This window comes from Apiospora phragmitis (genome assembly GCF_038363925.1).
Source record: "Apiospora phragmitis strain CBS 135458 chromosome Unknown utg000007l:2111988.0-4706623.0:1.0-2598199.0, whole genome shotgun sequence".
Classification (NCBI taxonomy): Eukaryota; Fungi; Ascomycota; class Sordariomycetes; order Amphisphaeriales; family Apiosporaceae; genus Apiospora; species Apiospora phragmitis.
In genome coordinates, this window is record NW_027117406.1 from 2,208,598 (window position 1) to 2,222,196 (window position 13,599).

At 50.5% G+C, this 13,599-nt stretch overlaps 6 protein-coding genes across 6 annotated transcripts; 2 read left to right on the forward strand and 4 right to left on the reverse strand.

Moving 5' to 3' along the window:
- Window positions 1-893: 893 nt before the first annotated feature.
- Window positions 894-1,840, reverse strand: PG994_008283 (interferon-induced GTP-binding protein Mx; the record flags this gene model as incomplete). Its single annotated transcript, XM_066859692.1, has 3 exons — window positions 894-898; window positions 1,076-1,235; window positions 1,283-1,840. 3 exons carry the CDS (start codon window positions 1,838-1,840, stop codon window positions 894-896), a joined length of 723 nt encoding a protein of 240 aa, XP_066715179.1.
- A 1,960-nt stretch (window positions 1,841-3,800) lies between these two features.
- PG994_008284 (uncharacterized protein) lies at window positions 3,801-4,124 on the reverse strand (the record flags this gene model as incomplete). The annotated part of the gene is made up of 1 exon (XM_066859693.1): window positions 3,801-4,124. One exon carries the CDS (start codon window positions 4,122-4,124, stop codon window positions 3,801-3,803), a length of 324 nt encoding a protein of 107 aa, XP_066715180.1.
- An 831-nt stretch (window positions 4,125-4,955) lies between these two features.
- Window positions 4,956-6,008, reverse strand: PG994_008285 (trichothecene 3-O-acetyltransferase; the record flags this gene model as incomplete). The annotated part of the gene is made up of 2 exons (XM_066859694.1): window positions 4,956-5,807; window positions 5,895-6,008. The coding sequence occupies 2 exons, from the start codon at window positions 6,006-6,008 to the stop codon at window positions 4,956-4,958; spliced, it is 966 nt and encodes a 321-aa protein (XP_066715181.1).
- A 1,922-nt stretch (window positions 6,009-7,930) lies between these two features.
- On the forward strand, window positions 7,931-9,809 carry PG994_008286 (glycoside hydrolase family 47; the record flags this gene model as incomplete). The annotated part of the gene is made up of 3 exons (XM_066859695.1): window positions 7,931-8,655; window positions 8,718-9,618; window positions 9,693-9,809. The coding sequence occupies 3 exons, from the start codon at window positions 7,931-7,933 to the stop codon at window positions 9,807-9,809; spliced, it is 1,743 nt and encodes a 580-aa protein (XP_066715182.1).
- Window positions 9,810-10,817: 1,008 nt separating this feature from the next.
- On the forward strand, window positions 10,818-12,020 carry PG994_008287 (uncharacterized protein; the record flags this gene model as incomplete). Its single annotated transcript, XM_066859696.1, has 4 exons — window positions 10,818-11,287; window positions 11,371-11,399; window positions 11,426-11,552; window positions 11,630-12,020. 4 exons carry the CDS (start codon window positions 10,818-10,820, stop codon window positions 12,018-12,020), a joined length of 1,017 nt encoding a protein of 338 aa, XP_066715183.1.
- A 754-nt stretch (window positions 12,021-12,774) lies between these two features.
- PG994_008288 (uncharacterized protein) lies at window positions 12,775-13,503 on the reverse strand (the record flags this gene model as incomplete). Its single annotated transcript, XM_066859697.1, has 3 exons — window positions 12,775-13,017; window positions 13,088-13,360; window positions 13,462-13,503. The coding sequence occupies 3 exons, from the start codon at window positions 13,501-13,503 to the stop codon at window positions 12,775-12,777; spliced, it is 558 nt and encodes a 185-aa protein (XP_066715184.1).
- Window positions 13,504-13,599: the final 96 nt, after the last annotated feature.

A 13,599-nucleotide genomic window follows, 5' to 3' on the forward strand; every position in this document is an offset into this window, starting at 1 on the left:
TATCGCTTATTAATTACCGTCGAGTTTATTAATTAATTTAAATTCTCGAGTATTTTATAATATATCGATTTAAAAGCGTAAAAAACGGTTAAATCGAGAGGCTATAAAATATGAATTATATAAAGAAATAAAAAAAGAAGGCGAATATAATAGCGGAAATATAAATATATAAAATCGGTTGTTTTATAGCTTCCGTAGCTATTTATAACGAATAGCCGGTATTTTAAAGAGTCCTCTAAGGCGGTATTTAAAATAAAGATCTTTTCGAGCTATTTAATAACCGTCTTATTCGTTATTTATTTATTCTTCGTTACGATAAACTACTAGCCTTTAAAAAGACTTAAATTAAGAGGAAATTATTACTATTAAACGGTTTTACCTTAAAAAATAATTAATAGAGGTAATATATACTTTTAAATAAATACGTATTTAATAAGAGAGGTCTAAGCCTTTAAATTAAGCTATTTTTTTTTAAATAAACCGGTTTTTAATATTTTCGAGTATTAAACCGTTCGATTTAATACTTTTTAAAACCCTTACTTCGTTTATATTATAATAATTAACCGGCTTAATTTCTTAGATCTCAGGTTATTTTAACTATTAGAATTATAATTAAATTATTTTAATATAAGCTTTATTAATACGCTTTAAATTAATAAATCGGGCTCTCTAAGCCTTTATAATAAGATTCCTATATAAAAAGGCTTGCAGCCACTTTTTACCAAGTGGTTCGAGGTCCCTTTAAGCTTAGAGGATACGCTTAGCGAATTCTTTTACTTGAGCGTGCGTTAGAGGAAGCCCTAGAGCCTGCTAAGCGATAATTTATAACGATAAGTGCTTCTTCTAGTTAAGACTAAGCCTTTATAGATCTACTATACCTCTAATTAAGAGTGTTAACCTTTAAGCTAGTTTTAAAACATTAACTTAAAAATATTATATTTTTAAATAGCTTATTTAATTAAAGTATTATTTATAATATAATTTAAAGTTTTTTAAAGTATTAATTTATAATTAAATAATAATACTTTATAAAAAAATTTAAAGGAAAACAATAAGGAATTAATGGATGAGTTACAAAAGTTTAAAGGGGGTGAAAAATCAGGTGGCTGGTTAACAGGGGGCCCAAAGCAGGTGGGGCCCGAAGGTGGGTCTCCAACGTTATCTTTGAGCTTGGTAACAAGACAGCCCTCGATAGCTTCAACAGCAAGATCATCAATGAATCGCTTCTTGATTACCTAAGGACTATATTAGGATGATACGGCTAGAGGGGTACAACATCTACTTTATAGTACGCTCTCATATAGTCGAGCGCTTCTGATGCAGCGAAATGATCCATGTCGCGGTCGGCTGAGGTTAGGAAGGCATGGCGGACTTGATTCGCATCGCAGCCGTCACGAAGCCGTTGCACCCCTGAGTTAGTCGTATGAAACAATACAGCAATGATGCTGTTGATCCGGGATTCTTCCCTCTCCTCGCGGATCTTCTGGATTATATCCGTCATGTAGAGATTGTAGGTGATGGGATGACCACTATGATCTAGCAGCTTGGCCATTCGTTCACCCATAGCTTTCGTGATCCCTTCCAATTTGGGCATGACCACGTTCATCATGATAGCTTCCACCGCCATTGGATCTGCTATGTGATCAATCGAATGTCGGAGAAATTTCTGAGCTGCCAGCCACGCTTTTCGAACATGCCGCTCAGCGATTTCAACCCAAGGGGACGATTGCTCTTTGAGCAAATCGCACACAATCATGGGATTGAAGATCCCTGGTAATTCTCGACCGCGATTTCGTTCCAAGAGCGTTATTATCTTTTTGATGTATTGTTCTCGAGTCATAGCGCTACTGCTTAAAGCCCCTTGCTCTTGCGGTAGTGGGTAAGCCAGCTGACGGTGCTACGGTCACCCCATGCAACGGCGACCCTAAAAACTAACAATAATACTACATAATAATAATACGAATAATTTAATTAAAAATTAATACAAAATCTTAAAAACATTATTTCAGTCCCGAAACGCTTCTATGACACTCTTAATCTCAGATTTAGAGTCAGATTTAATTATAACGGCTTCCGGCGCCGACGATGAAGGAGTAACAGCCTGGGGTTCCGGTGTAACGCCATTCATCTCCCTCTTAACTGCCATGGCATCTCGTATACGCGTAAACTTCTGGTTGGGGTTAGGCATTACTTTTTTCCTCTTTTTACCTCTTTCTTTTTCTAGATTACCTTTTAAAACTGACTTCTCGTGCTCTAGTTGGCCGATCTGGCCGTTCAAAGTATCCAGACTCTTCTGGAGCTTCCGGAACAAAACCCGGCGCGTCGCGCCATCGAAAATAGCATTATTACCACCAAGCGTATCGGCTAACTCTTTAATCTGGCGGCTAGTCGTAAGTATTAGCAACGCTATGGAGGAGAATTATTCATCGGAAACGTCGGGGGGAGGCTCAAATGGTCCTGCCTCTGCCTGGTCTTCCATCCTCCGGTTCCGGCTATTGAGGGGCTTGTTAATATCGCGAGGGAATATACCAGTTGCGGCCCAGCCGCCAGTTATTATATGCGGCCGAAAGGCAAACCTTCTAGCTAACTCGTAGCACCGGAGGAAGTCCCTCTTACTTATATTCATGTTATTAAGCCCCATACAGTATAGGGTCACCTTCCGGTGGTAGGTGTCCTTCAGCATACTGAAGGGACCAAGATCCAGGGGTTGTAATAGGTGCGACGAGTATGCCGGAAGGAAGAGAAGCCATATCTTATGCTTTAAGCACGTCATGATGAAGTCTTCGCTTGCGTGGCTAGCGTGACTATCCAGGATGATGAGCCGCCACTGGTCCTCGTTTTCAGGCTTTATATGAGGGATGAAGACCTCATTTAGCCACACCAGGGCCAGCTCCTTGTTGGTCCAGCCTTTAGGGGATGCCGCAAAGACCCAATCCTCCATAGCATCCGTTAGCGAGTCCTCCTCCTCCGGAAACCATTGCTGCTAGACCTATTAACCCTTAAATATGATAAGAGGAGGCAAGGCTCGGCCCAAAGCGTTGTTGTATTCGACCGCAGAAGCCCATTCTCGGTTAGGGGAGTCTGTAACTAGTATTCTCTTCATTCCAGCAGGCCTAATAACCATCATATTCGTTCCACAGCCGAGCTGGTTACCGATCTCGTCGACGTTAAACCGAAACTCTGGAGGGATCTATTCTAGAATAGGATTGTTAAGCCGCTCGAAAAACTCTATAATTTTCTCTGCGGAAGTTACGTTAAGCCTTAAGAAATCCATCCTTTTAGAAAGAATAGTACCGATAGATGGATAGCGAGCAATAAATCTTTTAACCCAATACTTGCCGAGGATTATATTAATCCCGTTAGCTTAAAGGATCCGTTAGGCGAACATCCGGAAAATAACGTGCGCCGGTGAGCAGCCTAGATCATACTATACAAGGCACCAAGTCACGATTTGAAACTCTTCCGCTATTGTTAAGGCCTGGAAGGACTCATTCCGTTGTTTTATAGTCTTGCGGCCGTGAATCCGAGCCCTTAGAGTTGTTCAGGGACATTGTGCTTCTCGGCGGCTTGTTTCATTGACGAGCCATTTATAACATCCTGAATCGCGCGTTGCAGTGCTGACTCGTTAAGTTTACGGCCCATCGGAAAGAGGAAAAGAAAAGGAAAACGATGGTATTATTCAATTAACTATAAATCAAAAGCTGACTGGTTTATATACTGATTTATATGTGGTGCTGTCAGGGGCTATCTAAATTTAGGGGTCGCCGTTGCATGGGGTGACCGTAGCACCGTCAGCTGGCTTAGCGCTCACCATGCTCGTCTAGCTTAGACTCGAAGTCCCGATTGAGATTTTGGACAACAACACGGATACGCTTCTCATAGCCTTCTGTCGTCATGGAGTCTCCAAAGAAGTTAGAATCATATGTGCCATCTGCAGCAGCCTGGACCAGGGCTTGGAAAAATTGGCTAATTTGGACGAGATAAATGCGCTGATCTTGGATCGTCGTGCGTGGCAACCCTAGCTTGGCCAACTGTTGTTGGCAAACCGTCGACTTGTCAGCAATTTCCCCATCCCTGACTGCCCGCTTCTCCTGGATGAGCGTTTGCCACTCTGCAGTGACCATTGTTCTACTGTTGTCAAGTAACAGATGAAGAGATATAATAGGCTCTTGGGAGCAGAAATGGAGATGGTGGGGGTGTTCTGGTTGACGGTAAGGGTATCGTGACTTGGCGGTATTAGAGAGACAGTGTACAAAGCTTCAAAACCGGATAACTCAAGACAGCCATACATATACTTTTGGACGCTCAATGACTTCAGAAAATGAACAGGCCGCTCGAGAACAATCATGCGGCTGGGCCGTGGCTTCCAATCTCAGCTTTCGGAATCATAATTGGGGTTGAGCCCTTATCACAGCTATGCCCTTCCACCGAGGCCGATGCGCGCGCCGACATCCGGGGCAAAGCCGGGAAGGTTAACTCAAGGGCCCTCCTCCAACTTCCCCCGCACCCAATGATAAGGCGTGTGTATCCTAGCGAGGCGGCGCGCGGATTTCTCCAAACTGACACGCTGGCTTCCGTTTTGCAGTGGATGTTTGTCGCCTATAGAGGAGAGAAGGTATCGCGAGGGGTGTCTATTACAGGCTCACGTCGTCTCCCATGGCACATCTTACAGAGAATTCGATCCGAGTCTTTCCGCGGTAGAGCTTTTCTGATCAATTGGCAGATGAGCGTAGATTACGACTTATAAGATAGCACGACAAGGTTTATCTCCAAGTCTTTCTACTACGTAGCAGTCTTCACTGCGATACTTTGATGCCGTAGCCGCCTATCCAAGAAAACTAAATTGGAGGTTCATTCTTCCTATTCCAAAATCAGTTGTTCCTCGTCAAAAGTGCACAACCAAGCTACATGCGCATACGTATATAAATCCAGCACAACTGAGCTCCCACCCGCATCTAACCAACAAGCTTGGCCCTAGCCCTCCAAACATCATCATTGGCCAGTCCTACGAAGTCCTCGTAGAACAGACTCGTCGCGACGTACATATCGCCCTTCTTGTTGTTCGGCATGATGTATGTGAGATCAGGCACAGGCGCCATCCTCGCCCGCCTGACAAAGTCCGGGCAGCCGAGGCCTTTGCCGAAATCGCAGTTGTTCAGCCAGTGAAGCTGCGCCCACGAGGAGCACAGGAAGTCCCAACCGGCCGTGTTGCCCGCTCCGTAGAAAATGGTCGTCTTGTCCTCTGTGTTTCTGATCAAGGTGACGAGACTACGGATGAAGTGGTCGTCGACGGCCTTGAGTGACTCGCGCACATCGACGGCGACATCGACGGCGACATCGGTGAGGGAGGATCCAGCGACCTCCTGCGCCGTCTTCCAGCTCTTGTCGGCGAGAGCGACGAGGTGGCCGAGGTAATCCTCACCGATTAGAGGGTTCAGCACTGATCGCGAGTCAACGGCGCGCTGAAGCTGCATAATCTCGTCCTTGCTGACACGGCCCTCAGCGATGCGAGCGGCTGTGAGCCGTTGCACGAGTAAAGCTGTGATTGCGTCGTTGGTTGACACCCAGGCCCGGCCGCTTGAGGCGTCCTTCTTAAGGTCCTCGAGCTGTTGGGCCGAGAAGCGCCAGTATATCCAGACCGCCTGCTTGGGTCCCTTCTTGGACTCTGTACTGGGCGTCGCGTGTGCCTTGAGGGCTGAGGGCCTGCGCATACTATCGTGGCTTGCAGGAGCCTCCCCGTCCTTGAGCAGAGGCACGATTTTGTCTGCGTCACGCTGCTCAACGGCGACGAGATCTGCATCCAGCTCCTCGCCACACCCCAGCCGCGGCAAACATCTTCAATACAGTGCCCTGGCCGTTCATATCGAGGGCGTTGTGCATGAAGCAAAACAGACGAGAACGCCGCCCTCGATGAAGTTGGCCTGGACAACGAAGACTGGGAGCTCAGAACCGGGCTCATACTGGTATCCCATGCCCTTTACAGGGCAGAGAACATCACGATCGAGCATGGCAAAAGGTGCGTCCGCAGCAGCAATCTCAGCGTAGGAAGGGCATAGGGCGGTGCAATCCTTCCGGCGCACGGGCGACTTGTTCTGATGAGGAGGTAAGGGACGATCTCATATTTGCCGGAGCTGGAGTCGGAGACGCCGGTCTTGATGACCTGTCCGGCGAGTGAAGGATAAGCCTCCAGAACTTTCAAGGCTGCCTTGTCGAGGGTTGCGAGGGTATCATCGCGGGTGGTGCCGGGCTGGTTAGGGAACCCCAGGATCAACACAGTATAGGTGTCCCAGCAGAGCTGGCCAAAGATGCCTGGCTAACGAAGCTTTGGGGACATTGGGTTATGTATCTCTGGGCTTCTTCTTTTTGGTAATTTTTCCCTGACTCGGTTTTCGGTTCGTCGTTCAACTGGCTGTGATGGTTGTTCCTTGAAGAGTGTTTGGCCTTTGGCTCAGATGGGAACCTTCAATTCAACAGAGAGCAAGGGAAGGGTATCAATGAACAGACAGACGCCAAAACGAAAACTCCCTGCATCGCTCAACTAGGCATGGGTAATTATCTTAGGCAGATGTCGAAGAGGAGAGTCGGAAACTACTGCGGCGACACGACGGCATGCGGTACCTCGTGTGGGGTAGCATCCAATGTGTGAGGAGCCGCCCGAACCTGCGAAGGCAAACCCTGCAACACGACTACTTTCCGTGTCTCCTCAATTCTGTCGGGCTTCCCATTGGCTCCAAAGATCCTCATATCATCATAAATAAGATACGGCAGCCTTCTCGTTGGTTGCTGAGATAAGGGAGGGAGTGAAGTGCCTCGATATTGCAGTGTGTATCATCGGGGAGTCGTCCGGGCTAGATCGGCTGTGTCGGCCACCCCACACAACCAGGGTCCTGCGCCATAGCGCAGGTCGCATGAAGTTAATGCAATAAAGTGTAAACTCAAGACGCTGTTAGCCGTGGTTGATAGGTTGAAGGGTATCCCGCCTAAGGGAGGGGGAGGTTGAGGTGATTGAAGGTGAGCGTCAGTGACCAAGGGTGATCAAAGCCTGAGCAAGAGCGGCGGTGCTGACTAACGAGGCCTGTAGGCGAGGGACCCAATAGGTGCGCACCCGGGGGCGCACGTAAGTGTCACGTGTTGCGCACCCGGTACCATGGGCAGAAACATGGGCAAGTTCATTCCTACCATAACGAGATTGATGTGTCTCTGGCTTTGGGCACGTATCTAATCTAAATTTAATCTGCACCCGATCCCGTGCGACAAGGGTGCCTACAAGCAGTTGACTGCCGTTGAGATGCCCAAAGTCGAATGTCGAATGCAACAAGTCATGGAACTCCGATGCTTGGCTTCTATCGGCCCTGGTATCAACTGCCGAAGATACTCATCTCATCGTCACCAAGATGGCCAGGTCGAAGCTCATTAAAACAACTCATCATAGGCGACCCAGAGCGCCTATCTGGTTGTGTTGTATCCGAGTGTTGTTGGTTCTCCCGTCGGAGGATCTAAAACAGGAAACTTCCAATCGTTCGGCGAGTTGAGGTAAGCGCCCAGAATCCGCCAAGTCGTTGGTTATGCTTATTTCCATGGGGCCATGCGGGCACGCCAGGGCACAACTAATCCAGTTGGTTGCGCATTTGCCCCTTGATTAGTTGCAAGGATGCCCTGGCCGGAAACCCCCACAGCCCTGAATATCAATCCCCAAAACGCGCGTTGGCTCCAAGAGACTTGCTCTAGCTTGCCGGCGATTGACGTCGTTCTGTTTCACCCAATTTTGTTCCGCCGTCGGGTTTCATGTTGGCAGCGAGAGAAATCTGGCTTCACGATCCTAGGCGAATTCTTGCCTCTTCCTTAATGTAGCTTACGTACATACCATTCATTGCCCAGTCATTCGTTTTCTCTGTCCTTTTCAAGAACTTCCCCGGACGGCTCCTCAGCAATGGCCGTCATAAGGCGGTCGCGTGCCGCGCCTCTGCTGGCATTGGTGGTCACTCTCTTCTTGCTGTTTGGCCTCGAGTACTCCGTGCCCGGGCCTCCATCTTCATATCGATCAAGCCCGAAGCTGAAGCCGAGGCTTCATTTCACCCCTTCCGGCTTCAATTGGTCGGCGGCGGAGCAGTACTACCCCGTCGAATCTTTGACGCCGCTGCCAAAGGGCCGGCGCACCCAGCTGCCCAAGGTGCAGCACGACTTTGGGAAACATGCACAACGCAATGACGCGGTCACCGAGAAGCGCCGGCTGGCGGTCATGGACGCCTTCGTCCGCTCGTGGGAGAGCTACAAGCAGTTCGCCTGGCTCCAGGACGAGCTGACGCCCGTCAGCGCCGAGTCCAAGAACCCGTTCGGCGGCTGGGCGGCCACCATGGTCGACGCGCTCGACACGCTCTGGATGATGGGGCTGAAGGAGGACTTCTTCAAAGCTGCGCAGGCCGTGGTGGACATCGACTTCAGCAAGACGGAAGAGACGGGGATCAACCTGTTCGAGACCACGATCCGCCATCTCGGGGGACTGCTGAGTGCGTACGACCTGAGCGGCGAGCCGGCGTTGCTGGCGAAGGCTGTAGATCTGGGCGACATGCTTTACATGGCTTTTGATACGCCCAACAGGATGCCCGGGTTTTGGCTTACTTTTGAGAACGCTAAGAACGGTATTCAGAAGGCCGGGTATGTCATGAGAATGAACCTATCTTCAAAACTGTGAAATACAAATGCTGACGCCGAATTAGGACCTATGACCCCAGCGCTGCGCCTACTTCCATGTCGCTGGAATTCACACGCCTAGCACAACTGACTGGAGATGACAAGTACTACGACGCCATCGACCGTATAAGAGCCTTTTTGGAGCGTACCCAGGAGGACTCGCTCCTGCCGGGCATGTGGCCTTCCCAGATCAACTTCCGGAGCCAGAGCGTCCGCAACGGCAACACCTTCACGATCGGTGCGCTCGCCGACTCCCTCTACGAGTACCTGCCCAAGATGTTCGTGCTCCTGGGCGGCCGCGCGGGCGCCAAGCCGTACGAGAAGATGTACCGCCGCGCCATGGAGATCGTCTCCGAGCGCCTCCTCTTCAAGCCGATGCTCAAGCGGAAGCCGACGGAGCCGCCCCTCCTCTTCGCCGGGACCGTCTACGTCCACGACGAGGCGGGGCCGCATTTGATCGGCGAGGGCCAGCACCTGTCCTGCTTCGCGGGCGGCATGTTCCTGCTCGGCGGCAAGGTCTTCGGCATCCAGGAGCACCTCGAGATCGGGGAGGGGCTTGCCAGGGGGTGCGGGTGGGCGTACGCGGCGTTTCCGACGGGCGTGATGCCGGAGATCTTCAACTTGGTCCAATGCGGGCCCCATGATGACGAGTGCGAGTGGAACGAGACACGGTGGCGGGATGAGGGCGGCGGTGACTCCAGGTTACCTTCGGGCTTCATCAATGCGCGGGATCCGCGGTACATCCTGCGGCCCGAGGCCATTGAGAGCATCTTCATACTATACAGGGTGACCGGCAACGAGGAGCTGCGAGATATTGCTTGGGACATGTTCCAGGGCATCATGAAGTCGACTAAGACCGAGCACGCATACTCGGCCATCGCGGACGTCACTGTTGAGGGTGAGACGAGGAAGGATGACTCGATGGAGGTAATACACCATACGAGCCGCACGCGCGTTTCTGCAAGATGAAAAATGGGAAATAAGCTAACAGTGTTTTGCAGAGTTTCTGGTTAGCGGAAACGCTCAAATACTTCTACTTGATCTTCTCGCCCCCTGATGTCATAAGTCTGGACGATTATGTACTCAACACGGAAGCCCACCCTTTCAAGCGGGCGTGAACGCCGCTCATGAAGTTTACCACCTTTTACGGCCGACTCCCAAGACCCACGGAAGCTCTCTAGGATCTAGAGATGCAACTATTGAATGAGCTTCCTCGAAACTTGCTCCCTGAGCAGCTTCCATGCTCAAGGAGAGGAAGACGAGCATCGACGGCGCTTCCCAGAGACCATAAAAGTCCGCCCTGTATAGCAAAATGCGGTCCCTTCAGCAATGCCACCTATGGAACCAGTCCGAGCCCCGTGGGGCTAACAGATACGATCATCGCCGGAGTTTGGAATGGTTAACAAGGGACAAGCCATGCTTGTATAATATGAGTCTGGCGTAGACTAACTATTAGCCAATTCCTTCTTGGTTCAAACGTACTGAGGGGCCCCCTTTGGGCGAAGAGCAGCAGGCCATCTAGTTGGATCCGGGCATGTTTCAGACCCGAATCGGCGAAGGCATGAGCGCTACGTAGAGGGACATCAGAAGTCCATGAACGAAATGACGGGAGGAATCCGACTTACAAAAGCTGCATCTTACATAAGGTTTGAGTCATCAGCTCCCGCCAACTGAAAGGTATTTGAACGGACAGTCGCGGAAGGTCACGAATAGAATCAGTGAGGATGGAAGAAGTGGGATTGTATAAATCAAATCATGAACCGTGTTGGCGGTATTCACATGATGTGCACGCCGTATGATCGGATAGAGAACGAGTCCCCCGCCCTCACTTCGAGTGCAGACAATCACGGGGATAGAGAGCCCGCGATCTTCCAATCAAAATGACGAATGTAACGTACCTCCTCCAGTTGGGTGGGATACCGAGCAAGGTAAGCAGACAGGGGTACAAATCCTATCCCTTGGCAACAGAAACCAACAAAGGAGATGCTCCGAAATGCTCCAGCACATTAATCCGACTTCTGCCTGCTCAATAGTTTCCCACTTTTGTCTCTTATCTCTCGTCCGTCCGTCTCTCCGGTCTTCTTTCGCGTCTCGACAGCAGATAGACACCAAATCTTTTTTCCAGGATGGCTGCCTCAAAGGGTAGCATTGTCCTCACGGGTGCCAATGGTAGTCTCGGTCGTGGTATTGTATCCGGCATCGTCTCGTCGCCAGAATTCGCCACATACCACGGCATCTACACCGTGAGGGACGCCTCCACCGCCACGCCATTGAGAGACATTCTGCAGCCGCAGAATGGCCCCCAACACTCGCACAAGCACGACATCATGTCGCTCGATCTCTCGGATCTGGCGAGTGTGCGCGAGTTTGCGGCCAAATTCAACGCGGCCGTGGCCGCTGGCGACATCCCGCCTGTTCGCGTACTCGTGCTCAACGCCGGTTGGTTGGAGTTCACTACCCAGACCTGGACCGCGGATGGCTTCGATATGGCCTTCATGGCCAACTACTTGGGGCATTGGCTCTTGATCCTGCTGCTTTTACAGAGCATGGACCGCGAGTCAGGCAAGATAGTCGTGGTGGGAAGTCTGGCTCATGAGTAAGCTGGGTTTCCGCCCTCAGATACCGTACCCTTGATATCTACTTAAGTATTATCCATGCTGACCCCTGAATTGCCTCCAGCCCTCATGCGAAACAGAATAACAGGGGAGGTCAGTTTTCGGACCCGAAATGGAAGGTCATATTCCAAGACAGCACCGAGCCCTCGTGGCTAAGGGGACCTGGAGCACCACCAAGGACGACCCGTCGTGGTGTGCAGGGTTCCGGCGGTACGGGGCTGCCAAGATGTGCGAAGCAATGATGATGTACGCCTTGAAATCGCACTCCTCCATCCTCCCTCCCTCTCTCTCTGCCTCTTCTTGAATTCTGACTTTCTCGACAGCCCCGAGTTACAGCGGCGGCTTGATGCGGATCCCACCCTGAACAAGATCTCCGTCTGCGGCGTCGATCCGGGCACGATGCCCAGCAACCTGAGCCGGCGGGGCCCCTGGTTCATCCGCGCCGTGGCGTCCAAGCTGCACTCGCCGCTTTTCGCCAGTTTGGCCGTGTGGCTATCGCCCAACGGTTCTCTCCGCACGCCGCAGAAGTCGGCTCGGGACGTTCTGGCCGCCGGCTTGGAGAAGCCCGGTCCGGTCAAGGGGCTGTATTTCGATGGGTCGGCGAGGTCGGAGATGTGCGCTGAGGCCAGGGACTCGGGGAAGCAGAAGCTGCTTTGGAGGGAATCTGTTGAGTACACGCAACTGAAACCCGGCGAAACGGCCTTGACAATGTAATTGCAGATTACGAGGGTTAGGCAGGTATAACAGTCGGCGGCTGATGTTTCCTCTATTCCTTTGCACATCTGGAAGAGCTTGAACGCCTGTCACGGAATCTCCAGCGCTTTCCTTAACGCTGTCTACTACAGCTGGTATCTTTCTTTCATAGCCGTGGCGGTTTCAACGAAGTTATAGTAGTTAGTACCTGTGGCTTATATCTATCTCCAGTATGTCATGCATAGGTACATATCTGAGGCCCCATCCCCATCACGACAAGATTGTTCCCGTATCATGGCTTATGTAGGTCCTGACAGCAGCAGGATTGGCTAGTATGCATCTGTGAAACAGTTTGCAGTTGAAACAGTTGTTGGAAGTCACCCTACGTAAGCCGGCGGCAGGGCGTTCGTATCGTAGAGAAAGAGTCGAGGGACATGGCGAATAGCACCTTGTGTTTGACACCATTTTCGAGCATGCGTACTATTACATCAAGTTATTGTTCGAGATTAAACGATTCCATATCTAGGCTCCAAGTTTGGTTCTCTCATACCGTGAAGTTGCCTATACTTAATAATCGATTGTGGTTGACCGTTCCGGACTATGCATCGTGCACAACTTTAGATTGCATTTGTAGCGACTAACGCCATCTGGTGGACACCAGAAAGCGTGCACACCAGGCTAACAGCCATGTCGAGCACCAAGAGCAAGCTATAATTGGGGCGTGTTAGAAGTGATATTCGTACGGCAAGGAGGCTCTTCTGAGAAAAAAGACTACCTACGCAAAGACGCAAGTGAGGACGATCCCCGCTATGAACGTCTGCTTGTTCTCCACGTCGTCGTGGTCGATATCGATGATGCTGGTAGAGTTGAAGAAGATGGACGCATCAACAATGACACAGAGCGCCGCGGTCGTAACCCGAGGCACATGCGCAGGCCGGGAGGTGTAGTGGGCGTAGTGCATAAACGGCATGAAAGACACTCCGAATAGGATGCTGAACCAGAAGAGGGAGAAAGCCGCCTTTTATTTTACTTAGTTAGTAGCTGGGCTTATTCCATTCCGTAGGCATGCGACGGAGAGGAAGACCTACAAAGTTGATGTCGACCATGTACTCGGTCAGTGAGGTGGTGAATACGTCGCTTGTGTCAGTGTCGTCCGGGTCGTAGGCTTGCCCAAACGGATTCACTGATATGCCGTGTACTAGTACCATCGCCAAGGATAGGACGGCAAGAAACAGGTGCCAGAACCTCAGTCGGATACTCGTTCTCTTGTCCATCTGCGGGTTGCATAACCAGAGCCATGGAGTGGACAGGGGGCCACCGAGGTGGTGGTGGCCATCCAAAAGGGGAGTCGATATTGAGTTCTGTCAATGTTGATTAGCGTTTGGACTACTCCCGCTCGAGAAATGCAGCTCGGACGGCTGAAACGGATTCCAGGGTAACATATGAATCAGTCTGAACTTACGTAGGTCGTGTGGTCGTTGTCGTGTCCCGCAAAGTTAGACATTGCTCCAATCAGATGATATGTATCGGCATCAAGTGCTGAAGTTTAGTATCTCGCACTGAAGCCTAGAAGACTGAGTTATAGAAAGGTACCGGGCTG